The sequence below is a fragment of the Pangasianodon hypophthalmus genome, chromosome 26 (assembly GCF_027358585.1).
Source record: "Pangasianodon hypophthalmus isolate fPanHyp1 chromosome 26, fPanHyp1.pri, whole genome shotgun sequence".
In the NCBI taxonomy this organism is placed as follows: domain Eukaryota; kingdom Metazoa; phylum Chordata; class Actinopteri; order Siluriformes; family Pangasiidae; genus Pangasianodon; species Pangasianodon hypophthalmus.
The window spans coordinates 16,244,741-16,263,453 of record NC_069735.1 but is presented as its reverse complement, the minus strand read 5'-3'; the positions used below and the strand labels follow the sequence as shown (position 1 = coordinate 16,263,453).

General features: G+C 42.9%; 2 protein-coding genes across 3 annotated transcripts in view; one reads left to right on the top strand and one right to left on the bottom strand.

Annotated features, from left to right (window-relative positions):
• The window catches only part of sertad2a (SERTA domain containing 2a), a 5,860-nt gene extending 1,461 nt beyond the window's left edge, over positions 1-4,399 (top strand). The window contains exon 2 of the mRNA XM_034300083.2: positions 3,244-4,399. Within this exon, the coding sequence (XP_034155974.2) occupies positions 3,255-4,022 (768 nt within the window). The 5' untranslated portion in view covers positions 3,244-3,254 and the 3' untranslated portion in view covers positions 4,023-4,399. The remainder of the gene's footprint in view (positions 1-3,243) is intronic.
• Positions 4,400-5,158: 759 nt separating this feature from the next.
• Positions 5,159-18,326, bottom strand: aftpha (aftiphilin a). 2 transcript variants are annotated; one of them, XM_053229847.1, is made up of 10 exons: positions 17,914-18,326; positions 12,913-14,591; positions 12,273-12,427; positions 11,729-11,855; positions 11,041-11,097; positions 10,786-10,908; positions 10,275-10,335; positions 8,823-8,906; positions 8,473-8,596; positions 5,159-8,054 (listed from the first exon to the last, which is right to left on the bottom strand). In XM_053229847.1, the coding sequence occupies exons 2-10, from the start codon at positions 14,551-14,553 to the stop codon at positions 7,883-7,885; spliced, it is 2,544 nt and encodes an 847-aa protein (XP_053085822.1). In that variant the 5' UTR covers positions 14,554-14,591; positions 17,914-18,326; the 3' UTR covers positions 5,159-7,882. The 2 variants fall into 2 exon arrangements, with proteins under 2 accessions (XP_053085822.1, XP_053085823.1); XM_053229848.1 differs by lacking the exon at positions 8,823-8,906.
• Positions 18,327-18,713: the final 387 nt, after the last annotated feature.

Genomic DNA, 18,713 nt, shown 5'->3' with positions numbered 1-18,713 from the left:
ACTACTGAAATTACTGAACACTACTGACCATTCACTCATTCAGTGTTTAGGAATAATATTTATTACTGTTTAAAATGTCTAGCAAAAGAGCCACAATTCTGCACTTTATAACTACTGCATTATTCTCTAACATCCTCTGTGTAACATTTTGATTTCATGCTCTCTAAAGTTACTCATGTGTCCCCTCTGACTTAACGTTATAACCTTAACAACATTTACAGCTTGAAGCTTGAAATCACAGGGGCTTCAAGATATCGCGACGTCCAAACTACATTCTTAATAAAAATAAATAAATAAAAACAGGATCTGCCTTCTATTGGGATTTTCATACGCCAAACAAACCACAGTTAAATATCGTAAAAGTTTGTTTATAAGTATGATATTTTTTACAATGATTATCTTGAAAAAGTGTCTTATTTTAAATCGGGTTCATCTGCGTCCCTGAACCAGAGATGTCAAGTGCTTCAGTGGCCAACTTTTGGAATTTTTTTTTTTTTCCCCAAAAACTCAAACGGACAGTAAAGGGGATGCCCAAGAAAAACAAAGTCATCTTTCCATGTTTGAGACTTTTCGTGTGAATTAATAAATAATATGCGACAAAATAATTTTATAAAAGTAACACTAACTTCAGTCAGCCTCTCTGGCGTCTGGAAGATGTTGCCGTCAAGGGGCGTGGCCTGTTGTCCAGGCAACGGTGGTATGTTTTGTAGTATGCGTGTGGCCTAAATAGCAAATACATTTACACAGAAAGATTAAAGGGTTTAGGGAGAAAAACACGAGAATGTTGATGCCCAGGTGAGAAGAAACGAAATCGAAAGGGTATGTTTAGGTTGGAAAACACACACACACACACACACACACACACACCTTTAAATCCAGGCAGAGTGTTCACACAGACACACAGTCCGCATACTATCACTTTCATTTTACTGACATGACAATCACCTTTTACTCTCGCTGAGATACACAGCAACAGCGCAGTCATAATACAGTCATTAGAAACACAGTCCTAGTTGTTTATAAACAGGTTATAAAGCTTTATATGCTTTAATACATGCTTTAATATCTGAGCAGTTGCGGTTACTGTGTATAACAAAACAAAAAACTAAAATGACTGAGTGATTTGTGTTCTTAAGCTTGTCGTCTGAGAGATACGGCAGAATCCCAGTCTCTAGGTCTGTATTTTTTTAAAAAAAGCCCATCGGCGAATCAAAAGCAGCCCAAAAACCAGGCCGTGAAACTTGAAATGTGACTTTCCCACACCCTGAACACACGACTGTGCAGTCTAACAGCGTGGCAGAGCATTCACAGAGAAACCTGCGCTGTAATGAAACACACTACACCTCGGTAACTTCCACCAAATTCTAACAAGCTCTTGTTTTATCACAGATATCGTCATAAATCACAGGAAAATTGAACATGTACATTGACGTTGTTTTTAATAAACTAATTGAATAAGAAACCATTCAAATGTCTTGTATAAAGCCATAAGGTGAATTTTTTAAAAAATAAATAAACACTGAGTTTTCATTCAGTTACTAAACACTACTTGATTTAGTTGTAAAAGGTCGTCTGTGGGCGTAAATGAGTCAAAAGGCGACTAGCTCGTGATTCTTATCATCGTGTTTTACCGCCTTCGCTGCACTTTGATGACATGGCTGACATTCTAGGACTTTTAACGGTGAACTAACAACAGCTTTAAAGTTCTTCAATTTCCAGAAGCCATAAGACTTGAGTAACAATAGCTTTAAAGTTTTGGAAGTCTTTTTTTTTTTTTTAAGTTTTACATTTCAGATTTTGAAAACGTAGCTTTATTTATGTTGATTTGCTTCTTCACGAGGAAAAAAAACATTACTCAGCACTCAAACCTTACACATAAAAGCATAATAACAAAGTCATGCTTTAAAGCGCGAGTCTTGTTTTCCTGTAAAGAGAGCAGTTCCCATAAAGCAACACTTCCAGGAAGTCACCCAGACAGGTTCAGTGCTCATAGTGAAACAACGTGAGGGGTTTTTTCTTTAATGTTTTTGCTGAGTGACACACAGCATGTATGACACACAGTCATGTGACACCATACAGCGCTGATACACACACACGTACACACACACACACACACACTGACTAGTCGATGTTCACTAGTTATGTCTAAAACATAACGGCAGATCTCCAGTGCATGTATAAAATCCCACAATGCACTGCAGGTAGAGACCCATAACAATTCACTAATAAAAATAAAAATCTATTCAAAAATAAATCTAATTATTAGACTAATTCTAAAACACAATAATTCTAAGATTGTAGGATGTACTGTAGTTAGTTGTTCTCCAGTTAACTTTTGTTGGTTTGCTCTTTTCATGAACCCACAAAAGTCAGCCTTCCTTTTTTTTTTTTTTTTTTTTTTGTGATAAGCAACTGGATTAGCAACTTTCTTATATAATCAGGTCATGACATTTAGTCTGGATTGACAAGTTGTTTGTCAGAATGGTTTTGTAACGCATTAAGGAGTACATGTTATAAAATGTTGCTACCGTCTTTATTCTTTAATGAACTGTTTTGCGGTTAATTAAAGGATGCCAGCTGATAAAGGGTTGGCGTGTCCCAACACAGAAGCTAGACAAATAACTCTTAGCAAGCAATGGCAACACTTTTTAAAAATGTTTCAATAAGCATCTCGAGACAAATCATAGAGAATTGTAAATTCTACAGTTTAGAAAATGTAGTAGAGTCCATACTTACATTTCCACCAACACTGTAGCCTGTGTGCTCTAAAGCAGTGGGTCTCAACGTGGGGGCCGGAGACCCCCCAGGGACCTGTGAAGCATAACCAGGGGGGTCCATGGTTTGTTTATTTATTAATTTTTTAAAATTTATTAAAAAAAATTTTGTTCCAGTGGTAGAAATCACAGCCAGTATGTATCAAAGTTATATTCAGGGGTCCAAGCGCCAAACTCAACTCAGACATTGGTGTTTTCTATCAGTGGAATGTTCAGTAATAGAAAGCTTCATCGCTCCAAACAATATTATTTGACCAATTTAAATAATGTTTATGAAATAAATTTATTTACAGTCAAAGGGGTCACTGGCTCCAAAAAGTTTGAGCCCAAATGTATGCTAAAATGTCACATAGATTATGGATCATTCTGCGGAAAGGCTCAAACAGACGATACTGTACACGCCGTCTCAGATGGTCTTAACCTTTAAACTCATGACAATCTGAACGTTTGTATCGCTTCCTCTTCACAGATACCTGCCACATGTCGTGTACGGGTCTGAAACGAACGCTGGAGCCGGAGGATAAGGACGAGCCTGATACCCAGCCCAAGATGGCAGCCGTATGGGCAGAGTCTTCCACAGCGTACTCGTGGCAGAGGCAGATGGTCCTGCAGCTCTCGCTTCAGAAACTGTGCCACGTTCCCTCTCTGGGCCGCCGTGTCCTCATTACTAACACACTCCGGCTCATTCAGGAGGAGATCAGCCACCAGGAGGCGCCGCGCCCGAGCCCCCCAGCCGAGGACAGCCAGATATTTTTTAAACAGCAACAAGCACTTGATGTCAGTTTAACCCCGGCGTGGGTTCTAGAGCAGGACGGTGAGCCGGATTTCTCTCCAGACTCTTTCATTTCACCAAAGGATGGGTTCGCCTCTTCCTCATCCTCTCTCTTGGAACTGGACGCAAACAGAATCGAAAAAGAAACTCCAACGCAGACCATCTGCCTTGAGTCTCACTTGGACTTCGCCCAGCCCACCTTAAGCCACACCCCCTCACCAATAAACCCCTCCTTCCCCTCGTCATGCCCGATGTTCCTCCCAGACCCCTCGCTGGATGATTTCCTCCTCTCAGACCTTGACAACTACCTGTGCGACTTGAAACCCTGCACCTTGAACCTGAGTCCCAGCCTGGGCTCGCAGTCAAAGGTCGTCTCCATGGTGACGGACGACCTCATGAGGAGCTTGACGAACCAGCCGTTCAAAACGGACCTGAACGAACTGGAGCACATTATGGAAGTGCTGGTCGGATCATGAGGCCAAAAATAAAAAAATAAGAATTGTCTACTAAATATGTCATTAAATTGCAATTCTTTTAAAAAGAATTGTTCAAAGTAAGTCAGGGAGTCTGGGGTTAGCTTATATTAAATGTCTTTAAAAGCGTAAGGTGAATTGTGTTACTGCAGTGTTGTGAATTTCGGGCTGTAGCCCGACCCAGTGGCCCTGGAAACGATTGTATATTTATTTGCGCAACATGCATGTATTTATTATATTGCAGTCAATACAGGGGATGTAATATATGTGAGATTTTCCAGCTCTATTTTTGTTTTAATAGATTTTACACTTTTATAGATATGAAGGTACACTATTTTGCTACTGAAATGATTTTGAAATAAAGGTGATGGTTTTGTAGATGCATGGCTCATTTCTTTCCTGTCCAATGTAACAGAACGGTTATTATACTGACCACTGAACTTTTTTTTGATTTCTTTAAGCTGCAGTCTGAATGATTCCTAGCAGCAATTTCCACTAATATAACATCATCGTCACGCCCAAGATAGTGGAATTTAAAAAGCAAAAAAATGTGCTGATGACAAATATGACAACTTGGCAAATATTTCATGCTACAGATTCAGTAGGATCCAAACACAGGAGCATCACAGACATGTTTTTTGAGTGTCTACGTCCCGATTCATCAAGTCAAGTTTTATGTACTGGAGAAAAACGTTACAATGTGTATTTAAAAAAAAAAAAAAAGACCACATCCACTCAAACCAGCTAATAATCCTGGCTAGTTAGCCCATTTTTATGTTAACAACTGAAAACTGTACATACGAGCTCATCAACATTTGCCTGAAATCACAATGTTTCCTTTTTTAAATATAAATTATGTTAAAATTTGCGTTTTCATATCAGCTACATGGATTTCAGTTTAAGTGGCATGCGTTTTTAAACACTTTAAACAACCAGATATTTACGCCGCTCTTAGCGAACACGGTTAATTACGTTACGCTGAATGAGATGAGAGGTAATTTTGCCCTGAGCAGAAAGTGCTGTAGGTAATTTTTAACTGGTGTATTAAGTGAGCTTTCTAAAGCTTTTCTTCTTTAAAATAAACTTCAGACACGTACACACATCCCAGAATTACAGAGATCTCACACACAAGCAACGACTTCTCTTAAATTATTTTAATTCCTTGTGTACACTAAAAGAAAATTTACACACTTAAAGATTTTTTTTGTCCAAAAGAGCCCGAGCATGCTCGTTCCAACCTGGAGGGGGGCGGGGCTCTTTTTTCCACACACACACACACACATCAGTAAGATTGTTTTTCCATAGGAATTTGCCCGTAACAATCTCATTTTTGTACATTTTCCACAGTCTTACTGTACACAGTCACCTACGTGATTTTAGTAGTATAGTAGTACTTCCATTACAGCTTTACAATGTGCAAAATTCCTCACAGAGAGACAGAGAGACAGACAGACAGAGAGACAGACAGACAGACAGGACAACACGCAGCGGGGGAACCGAAACAAGAAAGAAATTAGAACAGAAAGATAGGAAAAAAAAAAAAAAGCTAAAAGGACTGATTTTGGACAACGTTTCCAATGATGCACGGCCAGAGGAGTGCGTTTAAGACGCTAAAATAAAAGACTTTAGAAGGTTAATGTAGATTATTGGTCCCTTATTGGCTAAAGTACTTCAAGTCAATCACGACGATTCCTTCATCACATGGGTCACATTACAGTGGTTTCACCTTTAAGAGTTTAAAACAACAGCAATAATAAAACCTGCAGCGGGAAACAGAACGCAGCTGCTACGTCGCCACTCTTCTAATCGTCTGCTATGAGAATAAAGCGCTGTTTACAGTGAATAACATGTTAAACCCCCAAAAAACATAACTCTAACATACGAAAGCTCCAAACTAAACATTAATTATCCGCATAATTATATTAACTAAAATTATTAAAACCTAAGGCCTTTTAAACATCATTTAAAAAATAAAAAAAAATCAACCAGCAGAATTTTGCAGGCAGTATGGTTTCAAGTCTATTTATTATATATATATATTTATATATATATATATATATATATATATATATGAATGACTGATTTCACTTCACTATTTGCCTTCGTTGAAGGACTTTTAACCAGTGTTTCCTCAGCAAAACGATATTGAACACACACACACACACACACACACACACAGCTGGAATCATACTGAACCATAAACATAACCTAGAATGGAAAAGAAGTCTTATCCCTGATTATATACACGCTGAACCTCTATTAAGAAGAAAACTCGGCTAGAACAATCAGGGATGCACCGATCCGATACCGAGTATCGCTGTATGTCGAGGAGCCGAGTGATATTTATAAACGCAGGTAAATCATACTTAAACGCAGTGATGAGATCGTAGTTTCATGAATGGTAAATACATAATCATATTCGTTAATCTTCACATTTGATTGTTTCCCAAGTGGAATCCTGATCTACTACAAAAACATGATTAAGATGTCTAAGAATATATATCAAAATTTACAAACTTTATAGCTTTCATGCTACTATTAATGATCCCCGATGACATGGTAACAACTCGAGTAACAAACATCTCACTATTTTTATGTTTTTGAGGAACGATATTAAAGTAGAGCTTAGGGGGCGGGGTCAACTGGAGAGCTTCAAAGAGCTTAGGGGCGGGACCAACTGGAGGGCTTCAAAGAGCTTAGGGGCGGGGCCAACTGGAGAGCTTCAAAGAGCTTAGGGGGCGGGGCCAACTGGAGGGCTTCAAAGAGTTTAGGGGGCGGGGCCAACTGGAGAGCTTCAAAGAGCTTAGGGGGCGGGACCAACTGGAGGGCTTCAAAGAGTTTAGGGGGCGGGGTCAACTGGAGGGCTTCAAAGAGTTTAGGGGGCGGGGTCAACTGGGGGGCTTCAAAGCGCTTAGGGGGCGGGGCCAACTGGAGGGCTTCAAAGAGCTTAGGGGGCGGGGTCAACTGGAGGGCTTCAAAGAGTTTAGGGGGCAGGGTCAACTGGAGGGCTTCAAAGAGCTTAGGGGGCGGGGCCAACTGGAGGGCTTCAAAGAGCTTAGGGGGCGGGGTCAACTGGAGGGCTTCAAAGAGTTTAGGGGGCAGGGTCAACTGGAGGGCTTCAAAGAGCTTAGGGGGCGGGGCCAATTGGAGAGCTTCAAATAGCTTAGGGGGCGGGGCCAACTGGAGGGCTTCAAAGAGCTTAGGGGGCGGGGTCAGGTGTAAGAATCCTGAATGCTGAAGGGGCGCCAGAAAGCTAAGGGAGTTGGACCTAGTGGAAGATTGTGGGTGGGGTCAGAGAGATGGCTCTACAACACCGAGGGGGCGGGGCTTTGGCAAAAAGTTACACAAATTGTGGCTATAAACTGATGTGTAACCTCAAAGCGAGATATAATGTATGAGATGAATGTGTGACTAATGATTTGCAAATCCCGTGAAAAGGAATTTAAATTTGCAGTTGGGGATGTTACGGTGTCGTGTTGCTGGTTTGTAGGTGGAGTTTGTTTGTGTTTGTGAGACACTGGGATGAAACCAATGACCAGGTTTGACAGAAAGCTAACCAACACTGGGTGAACTATAGTGCTGATGTCACATGATTGGGTTTGTAACTGACTGATTTAACTCATCGTTAATTATTAATTAATGGGATGGGTGCATCCCTAATGAAGACGCTTCCACACCTCTAGAGACTGAACACTCTGCTCCGCTCCGCTCACTCTCACACGCTCAAACGACAAAACTTAAACTGACTCCAACAAGCTGAGCTAAAGCGAACCAAAAACAAAAGACAGTGTGAGGATAGAGAGGCGTGAGGTGGAGAGAGAGAGAGAGAGAGAGAGAGAGAGAGAGAGAGAGAGATGGAGGGATCAGTCTGGGACAGGAGAGGGGGATGAAGAGGAACAGGAGGAGGGAGGAAGAGGAGTGAGTGTGGAGGGAAACATCAGCACTTTGGCCTGCATGAAGGAGAGATCAGGCAGTGTGGAGATGACACGTCGAGCCTCTTCACTCAGATTCTCCTCCTTCTGCGTCTGCACCCGCCTGCACACACACACACACACACACACACACACACACGTTACATACACACACACGTCAAATAAATCATCATCCCCTCATTAATAGTTAGCGTTGATTCATTTTCTATAACAGCAGCTCTGTCAGTAGTGCAGCTACAAATCACAGGTTTATATTAATACCCTCCTTATTGTTTCTATGGTAACAGCTCATTCGCTAATTCACAGGTGGACATTTATGGAAGGAGTCTCCAGTGTCAGTGCTTTATAACAGTCAGAGGCACATCTGTAACTTTAACCGAGACCAACTGGCTGCCTTCTACTCCGAGTGTGTAGTAGAGATGGTGTGTGCTGCCCCCTGCTGTCTGAGCAGTGGTAGTGCAGGTGTGTGTGTGTGTGTGTGTGTGTGTGTGTGTGTGTGTGTGTGAGTGTGAGAGAGAGACCTGGTGGACGTGTTGGTCTTCTCCACAGTGGACATGAGGCGAGCGAACGCGTCCACCACTCTGCTGCTGCCTCCGCTCACATCCAGCTTAGCCTGGGTCAGCTCATACAGCTCCGGGTCCACGCCTACACACACACACACACACACACACACACACACACAGTGTGAACACTAGCACATGTACACACGCACACACCCACTGTAAACACACACAGATCCTACTGCTAATGCTGACCACGCACAGGTGAGACGAAGGAGGGAAAAAAAATGAATGAAGGAAAAAAACGGCTAGAGGCGGAGTTACGCAACAAAGGCCCTGATCACGTGCTGTGACCTTTGACCTCAGCTGACCTGGTATGGAGGTGGTGGAGCTGGAGGGCGACTCGTCCACTGGGCCGAAAAAGTCCAGATTCAGCAGAGACGAACCTCCACTTGCTTCAGTGAGCAGGGAAGAGAGAGAGAGAGGGAGAGAGAGAGGGAGAGAGAGGGACAAAAGAGTGCAACAGAGTGGAAGAAAAAGAGAGACAGACAGAAAAGAACAGGAAGAGACAGAAAAAGAAAGCAACAGAGTGAGAGAGACAAAGATAGACACAGAGAGAAGATAAACACATGCTTGTTGTTAGTACGAAAAAAACCCAACACTGTTAATGTTAATGACAAACAGCTGAGAACATAAAGTCACCCAAAACTTGTTTTTTTTAATAATTTTTTTAAAAACGCACCAGTTAATTTACTCTCATCGAGAAATCAGATGCTACAACGATGCAAATTAATGCTCCTCTGCTAAACCAGTATTTCATGGCCTGCATTTGCATATTAACACATGATTGGCTGTTACATTTTATGACATAACAGCACTGGCCTGTCACGAGTTCGGCACCATCTCAAACGTATTTTTATAAGTTTAGGGTGACTTTAAAGATGGTTAATGCTTGCTGCGTTAGAAGGTTAGGAGCAGTTAAGACTGACTTGAGCTGTACGGTATTCTCCAGACCAGTGGATCTCAAACTTTCTTAGTCTAAGGCCCTGTTTGTGGACAGTAAATGTAACTTGTCTGTTCTTTGCTGATATTAGGACACTTTAGGGCCTTTCGCACCGCGGGAACCTTTTCATAGTTCCTGAACTAATTGTGGAACTACCCACTTTTTGGCGTTTTCGCACCTCTGGAACTGGGTGTGATTTTAGTACCGACTGCCTTTTTCGAGAACCAAATGAGCTCCTACTCCGGAGCAGGGTCTAACCAGCACAACTGGTACTATCCGTGACGTAAGGAGACGTTGATTGGCCAAACGCGTACGAAAACGCCGTCACCCGCCATGATTTAAAACGCCGTGTAAACATACTGTAGTGTCGACTTATTTCTCAAGTATGGAGAACAGCGATAGATGGACGCGAGACACGACAAACACACAGCTCCGATCACAGCGTCCTCCATCCTCCGGTTGTTTACGTTGTTCTTCTTTGCACAAATGACGTCGCTGTCGACCGGCTTACGTCACTTCCTAGTGCCCGCTGTCGGTGCGAATGCAACCCTTTAAACGGTACTGGGAAATAGTTCACGCAAATTCGCCCAGTAGTTTAGTACCGTAAATTTAGTTCTGGAACTAGAGCGGTGCGAAAGGCCCTAATGTCTCTTGCTTAGAGAGAGATCTCTTACACTGCTGCAGTACAGAATAAATTAGAAAACCTCAGATACATTCGTGAGCTTGTTCTAAGCAGTTACGAGGCACAGAAACCGTTGTCTACTGATGAACCAAACATCAGCATCATCATCATCATCATCATAAATGTTATGGAACGTACCATCCAGAGGGTTTGTAAGGCCACTGCTGCTCCAGTCAAACTGCACCGGCGGGAGGGACTCCTTCAGAGGGGTGGGGGAAAAAAAAATCAATCTGTGTTTCTTATAAGCATCACAATGTGAACAAGAGCGGGACAGACGATCTGACATTTCGCACTGGAGGTACGATGTTAACAAATCTTTTCGGCACATACACGGCCACATTGTCATCAGCTGTGTAAAAAAAACAGGTGACAACCCGTATTTAACTTGTATCTGTATCACTTAAGGGGGCGGAGTCATACCAAAGTGAACTATATATTTATATATATAAAAAAAAGTGCTTCTGGTTTTTCCAAGATGGCCGCTCCTATAACCTTCAGTGATGGGACGATCAGCAGGTCTGTGTGACATCACTGAATAACTGAAGTTTTATTGAAAAACTAATTGTAAAATCTGTTTGTTAGACCATCAGACTCGGATTAGGCTCCAGCGCAAAACTGAAAAAGTGCTTAGGTCCTGTGAAGCACACACCTGTGCTGCGTCGGCGGGGCAGGCACTCATCTCCGTGGCAACAGAGGGAGACTGCGCTATGGAGGCGATCATCTCAGCAGCGGAGACGGGCTTCACTGGCTCTTTAGTGGGTTCCAGCATTCCCTGCAGAGAGAGAGAGAGAGAGACAGAGAGAGAGAGAGAGAGACAGAGAGACAGAGAGAGAGAGTATGAGAAAGACGTAGAAGAAGAGATCTGAAGGAAAATCAGCATCTGGATTTAAGAAGCCTTTCTCACCAGACTGGCCGCATACATGGGCACAATAACGGGCTGCTTCTTCTGACCTGTGAACAGCTGTGAGTGAGAAAGAAAGAGAGAGAGAGAGAAATGGACAAACAGAGAGAGTTTAATTAAACCACACAATTATAGAGTTACACTGTAGCTATGCTCACTACAATCAGCTTTCACAATCAGTTTTCGCTGCGTAAGTCAGCGTTCACTCCTTAAGTCAGAGTTTTCCTCGTTAAGTCAGAGTTTTCCTCGTTAAGTCAGAGTTTTCCTCGTTAAGTCAGAGTTCACTTGCCAAGTCAGCGTTTCTTCAATAAGTTATCTTTTGCTCAATAAGTCAGTGTTTCCTCATTAAGTTAGCTTTTGCTTGCTACATTCCTCAGACTTGAAGAATTTTGATAAAACCTGCGTTAGAGGGACGAGACTTGTGATTGGCGAGAGTGAAGCTTACGCAAGCTTAACCACGTTTAGCTCCGCCCACTTTCCATTGAAAGGGGAAGAAGTTCTGCTGAAGTAGATACTGGAGTCGTTACTGATTCAGCTTTCACGTGCTTTCTGTTTATTTTTACAATCTTTCTGAACTTTAGGTTCACATGAGCAATGTTTGTTAAATACACTAGTGCTGTATAATGACTACATGTGCTGATATTCTGTACTCCACAGTGACGCCTGAGTTTTACGTACGATACACACTCACTATGTTCCGCGTGTCGATGCCCAGTGAGCAGAGCAGAGCTTTGTTACTGTGTGAGCCGCCCCACTGATACCTCAGACCAAACGCATTGTGGATGTCCTGCAGCTGCAGCCACACGCCCTGCACGCCTCTACACCATAGAGAGAGAGAGAGCGAGAGAGAGAGAGAGAGAGAGAGAGAGAGAAATTAGTACAGCATTAAATTTATTGCACCTCAAAGCAACACACACACACGTATACATCATCTTGTGCAAAACCATCACCACGGCGATACTGTGTTGCGTAAATGATTTGACTTTAGAGGGTACAATACGTTCTCAACCTACAAAAAGTACAACCTCGGCAGCTGTTTTTATATTTAAATGGTGCTCCGGTAAAATTGAACATCTGGTGCTGATGTGGTTTAGCTCTCAAACCGCAGTCCAGTGTGCTGACCCACATCTCAGCTCAAGGAGGAAACCTCAGAGAAGGGCACCTGCTGGAAGCAGTGACACGCCATGCCCTGAACAGCTGCAGGAAGCGATGTGGTGTGTGGGTGTTGTTCTTACCCACTGACTGGTGCTGGCTCTTTCTCTTCTTTCTCTGATCCTTCACATGGCTCTAGGAAGGCTTTAAGTGGGAGCACGTCCTCCTCTACATGAGGCAAGGAGAGCTCAAGAAAACTGGCCAGGAAAAGCTTCTCCAACCGGCTCACAAGAGACACCTGCAGAAAAAAGGGGGATGAAGATCAGAGAGTCAGAGAGACCAGATTTCTGAAAGGAGTCAAGTAATATATGAGGCAAATATGACGTATGAGGCACCAGGGCTGGGCAATATGACGATGAGATATCAATATCGATATCGATACTGTGCTTAAAAACTATTTCTGTACTAATCATTTTCATGATAAAACATTAGGTGCTAATGGTGAAGTGAAAATTTTATATCTACACATGACAAATGAATTTGTGTAGGTTTTAGAAAAGCTCGCAAGATTTTATTTCCACTTGATCGGAGTGGGTGAACAATCCTGTCAGGCTACATTCCTGAAAGCGAAAAATGTGACCTAGCGCCTGGGTCAAATATCCTGTAGGACTCAAGGACTTCTGTTCACCATGCTGCTGTAGACACACTTCAAAAGCAGGAAGATTTAAAAGAAAAAAAATCAAGAACAGCAAATAAAATAATGTTTGATTCGTCTAAACGTACCATAATGTTGTCTTTCCTGTTGTCTTCATCACTGCCAGTAGGGGGCGCTGTAACAGATCGGCTTTCGTGCCAATCGTCTTCGCTCTTCTCCGAAAAGGTCGAGCCCTGGTCCTGACCGAATGCTGCCCACGATTCCCCCGCTTCCTCATTCGACTCGCCAAACGCCTGCCACCCCCCATTATCATCAGCACCGCCATCAACAGGTGCCGAAGTAAAGTCCGCGAAACTGTCGCTACCCGGAAACTCGGTGTTCTCCGCTCCCTCTTCGCCATCTTGTGCCGTCTTGCCGGGTTGTCCATGCGCATCGAAGTCGCCAAACTCATCCTCGTCAGTGCACGTCGTTTCAGGATCGTTTTGCCCGACAGACTGCGAAGGCGCGATCGATTCTGAAGGTGCAGAGTGCGACGCTGCCCCCTGCTGGTCAAAATCAGCAAAGCCGGAACCTCCGAAGGAGCTGGCATCCCCGAAGTCGCCGAAATCTCCAAAGTCCTCGTCGTCATCCTCGGCCAGCTGGCTATGGTCAGCAGGCGTGGCCGTCTCTTCCTGTAGTGGAGGGGAAGGTACCGAACCCGTCGTACTGAAATCCCCGAATTCCTCGAGCGCTTCCGTGGAAAGTGGTCGACCGAAAGAGGTTTCCGTTTCGGTCTCTGTTTCCGTGTCGTTCCCGGACCCCTTCTCTTCCGTCGGCTCGCTGCTGCTACCTCGCTCATCCATGGAGACGGGGGACACCCTGTTGTCCATCTTTTCCTTAACCTCCAAACCATCCTGCTCCACGCCATTCTGCGATATTTGTTGCTCTGTGCTAACAGACTCAGTAGTATTCGAGTCCTGATGTGCATGGTCAGTGTCCTGACCCCTTTGTTCATAACTCACCCCTGCATGGAAACCCCTGTCTCCGTTGCTAAGGTGATCTGAAGCCTCTGCAAACGAGGCGAACCCTGTTACACAATCGTCTTTGTCATTGTCCACCGCTTCGCCAGCTATGCTAGCTCCATGATTTTCCTCACTTTGTGGTTGGTTGTCTTGTGCTAGTCTCGCGTCGTGGTTTGAATTTTCCCAGTTTACACCACTGTCGATGTGACTGGGAACGTCAGCATTTGAAAAAGCAGCAAAATCAGCAAAATCCTCATCATTGTCACTGGGGATTACATCGGGAAAGCGACCCACTGAGGGACCCGTTTCTCTGTGTATGTGGCGTGAGGGAGGAGTTCCCTCCGTGCCAAAATTTGCAAAGCCATTCGTGAGAACTTCGTTGCCTCCTCCGTTGCAGTCCACGGCATCACTACCACTCCAGGCATTTCCCGGAAAGTCCGAAAAGTTTGTGTAAGTCCCAAGCGGACGCTCTGTAACCTTTTTCAGTTCCTCCACACTAACAGTCCTACAAGCCGGAGCATCCCCCTGGCTGCCGTTCGACATCGCTGGTCCATTAAGTCCAACGACTCGCCCGTTACCGATTAACTCCGGCGGCGATGTCGCGTTCAGCGCCTGCAGCTGATCGAACGTGTTGGGCGTCTCGAATTCCGTGAAGCTGACACTGTTGGGAACGCCGGTGAAGTCGCTGAACTCGTCGTCGTCCTCATCAGCGCCGTCCTCCAAGGGCGGAGGAGAGGACGAGTACATGTGGATCACGTCTGGCTCCATGGCGTCTCCACAGTGATCAAACAGCCGAGACTTTGCACCTGGGAAAGGATGCACTGATTAATGACGACAAACTTTAAATATCGCAGAAACAAACTGAATTAGCAACGGCTTTTCTCTACCACACTGATACTCGATGCTGACCTTTTTTTTAATTTTTATTATTAAGCAATTTAAAGGAAACAAATGTATAGAAACTGGAGTATACTGCAGACGTGTTATATATATATATATATATATATATATAGTCTGCTCCATTTTAACAATCAGACATCACTTCATCGTAGGATGCGACTGCATTTACGCAGATAGCGATGATTTACGAAAGATTTTGTCAAATCAATGGCCACGTTTACACGCACATCGAATTCCGTTTAAGGTCTATATCCGGGTTGCAGCCATATTACGAATACGATGTTTATAAGCGTACAGACATCGGAATATTCCTGTATACATGGTTTGCTTGTTGTAAGTATGCCTGATTCGCCGTTCCTAAATACCTAGCCTACAGCTTAGCATCTGTTAGCACCCACAATTCCTTGCGGATTGAGCACGAGCATATATCTCCTTTCAGTGGATTTTCTGAATAAGGTTTTTACATTTGTCATAACATTTTTATGATTAAAACAGATATATTCCAGGGATGGGAATCGGAATATTGTCTGAATCTGAATAGGGCGTTTTAATGACTCAATCCTAGGGCTGTATGATGATGAAGAAAAATACGGTATGTGATAACTTGTTAAATAACACGATATACGGTACGATAATGCTATAAGTGTGTAAAATCAATTTAAATTATATTTATATATTTATATACGTATTTAAAAACTGAAAATGACATAACCAACATACATGTTTCATGTTCTTTTGAGGAAAAGGAAGCATTCTCTGCTGTCTGCGTTGCCCTAAAACTTATCGTAACTTTTCGAAGTATTAAAATCACTCACTTATCGCAAGCCTTTAAGATATGTATATCGCAATATTTCGATACTTTCGATATATTGTGCAGCCCTACTCAATACTAATGAGAATATTGCCAAATTCTGATTAATATCTGAATATCGACGTGTGTGTAAACGTAGCTATGTAGTTCAGAGTTCCGGCACCGACGGGAATTAAAAGTAGCGCAGTTAGTTACGCAGTTTCTCTCAGCAACAGCATTCGAGTAACTTCTCGTCCTCCTCCTGAAGAAGTCCCGCTGACACCAGTGTGATGTTCTACAGCACTCTGGAGCCTATTTATCAACTCCAGCCTTGTTCTCGAGCTCAAATTAAATCACCAGGACCTTTCACAGAGCGCAGACAGATGGGCTGTGTTTTCAGCTCGACGGTAACGATGTGATAATGGGTGAAAGTGAGAGTCTGAAGAGAGAGAGAGAGAGAGAGAGAGAGAGAGAGAATCCGAGCAAGCGAAGAACACAACGCCGGGTTCTTCTACACGGAAAAAGCGAGCAGAGACCCAAGACAAATAAAAAACAAGGAACTCTTATCGTAACTGTGAAGTGACTACGGCCCGTATTTATTCTAAAGCAGGCGAGTGGAACAAAGAAACCACCAGCTGGACTTATTTAACCAGCGGCCACTTCACTGGTCTGGTGACCTTGAGCTGTGAAGTGCGGAGGAGATTTAACAGAACGAGATTCGCTGAAAAAGAAAAAAAAATTTTTTTTTAAATTAATTAATTAAATACATTTTAAAAAAATACTCCAGTAGATGTGTGTCAATGATCAATGACACAATAGAGGCACTTTTTTTTATTTTATTTTTTTAAAATCTGTTTATGTGCCATACAAGTCGCTATCAGTGAGCTGTTACTATGGAAACCATAACGATAACGAGTTGTGACTTGTGGCTGCACTACTGTTAGAGCAATGATTTTTTTTAAAAAAATATATAAATAAATAAATAAAAAAAATCAGTGTGTTCGGTGTTGATTAATTTCCTGGCACAGCAGCTCTGACAGTAGTGCAGCCACAAGTCACAACTTGTTATCGTTATCGTTTTCATAGTAACAGCTCACCAATAGCGACTTGCACGGCACATAAACAGATAAAAAATAAATTTAAAAAAAACGTGCGTGATCGTTCGATACGTCGGTAGAGTTTTCTGTAATGTTTATTTCATCTTTACAGAAAGGAGTCTCCAGTTCAAGTTCTCCGAACTCTTCAGGACAGAGTTTTGTGGTTTCTCAATAGCGTCACAAGCTGCGTACGAACTTCAAGAGAAAGGAAAGAAAGAAAAAAAAGAGAGATGGATGGAGAGAGGGAAAGACCGTTTACAGCTGCTATAACGTAAGCGAGAACATGAACACGCTCGTTTCACGGACGTTCCGCAAGATTAAATGTAACTGTAAACGGATAAAAAGCGCGACATGTCGTTCTGTGATGAAACAGAAAGTCGCTGTGGTGTAAGATGAAGAAATAACGTCAAGGTCGTGCTGTTATTGGAAAATAATCAACTCCGGAGCGGGAACGCGATCACACCGTGACGTTGTGGATTGTTTTCCTCTAACAGCACGACACGAAGTGGTTTGTTCCTTACTTTAAAACCCGTCCTTAACAGTTAAAAGTTTACAGTTTGAAGTTACATCCGTTCCTCTGACCGTTCCAACGCGCTGACACTGGAGACTCCTTCCATAAAACGTCTCTTTATTTAAAAAAAAAAAGAAAAACCTGCAACAGTTACACATGTGGAGCACAAACACACCCACACACACCACAACACCACACCAAGTACCTGTGAATGAGCTGTTACTATAGAAACCATACCGCGTTACAAAGAGCGCGCGACCCCAGTTACAGGAGCCGGCGTTACTGTCAATCAAAATCAATCAACCAATCAGAACGCAGAATCCATCAGCGCTGGCTGTGACGCACACAGCAGTATTTATTTTCAGTCAGAGTTGTTCTTCCTGTTGTGTTCAACGTCTTGGGAAGGCGTTAGATTAACTAAAGTGTTAAAAATGAGCACCTGTCAGTGTTGTTAGCGCTGTCAACAAAAACCCGCACCTGACAAACAACCTGCCTGTGTTTGCTAAAGGGCCCAACCCAGTTCAACAGGATTAGCTTAGCTTAGCTTAGCTTAACGCTTCAGTGGAATAAAGCTAAAAAATCTGAAGGAAAATCAGAAAGGCTGAAGTGTCCTTGTGTGAAACGTGTGTTTACATGACAAACTGGACACCGAAACGTTTCTGTTGGTTAACCTAAATCTCCCTGCTAATGTTAATATTAATGTTAATGCTAATACTAATGCTAACGTTAATGCTAATGCTAGCTAACTAACAAACATTAGCACTTCTCATTCCCCTCCTTCTAGCTTTAGCTACAGTGAGGAAAGCAAAACAAATCTGACATCAGCCTACCTTATGGATCCTGGCGCCCCACTTCCATGTTTCAGGATGATTTAAAAAAAAAAAAAAAAAAGAAGTTAAATCCTCGTCTTTCTTTTATTTTTTTTAAATAAAGTGTTACAGTTAGAGATTTGAGACCCAGCCGGCTGTTAATGTTAGCTAGGCTAAGCTAGCGCTCCTCTCTCTCTCTCTCTCTCTCTCTCTCTCTCTCTGTGTGTGTGTGTGTGAGAGAATGATTAACTACACACTTCCTTAAACATTTCACTCTTCAGGTTAATGAATTGTCCAGGTGTCCTGCCTGCACTGTCCACTCTGATCACACAAACTTGTTGTTGTGTCGGAGAGCAGCTCTGATACGGGAAGTCTGAGACATTAAACCAGCTCCGGATTCACTGCTGAACACCGCGCACCAGGAAGTGCTTGGTAAAGCGCACGTCTTCTCTGCGCATGCGCACCGCGGCCAGGTGAGGGCGCGCGGGGGATTAAACTCTCTTTAACTTACAGCTTGTTGAAATAAATCAGATTTTTATTTATTTGTGTATTTTTTAAACAGAGCGAATGTCTGATTGTTTCCGCATGTTTTCTTAATAAAAAAAATAATGTGTAGTGACGCAAAAGAACGAGATAATAGAGACGACATGAGAATGAGATGATTAGATAATCATGAGAACGAGACAATTAAGTCAAGTGATTGAGATGATTAGGTCATGAGATAATTAAGGGATGAGAATGAGATAATTAAGGCATGGGAAGGAGATAATTAGGTCATGAGAATGAGATCATTAAGGCATGGGAATGAGGATTAAGGCATG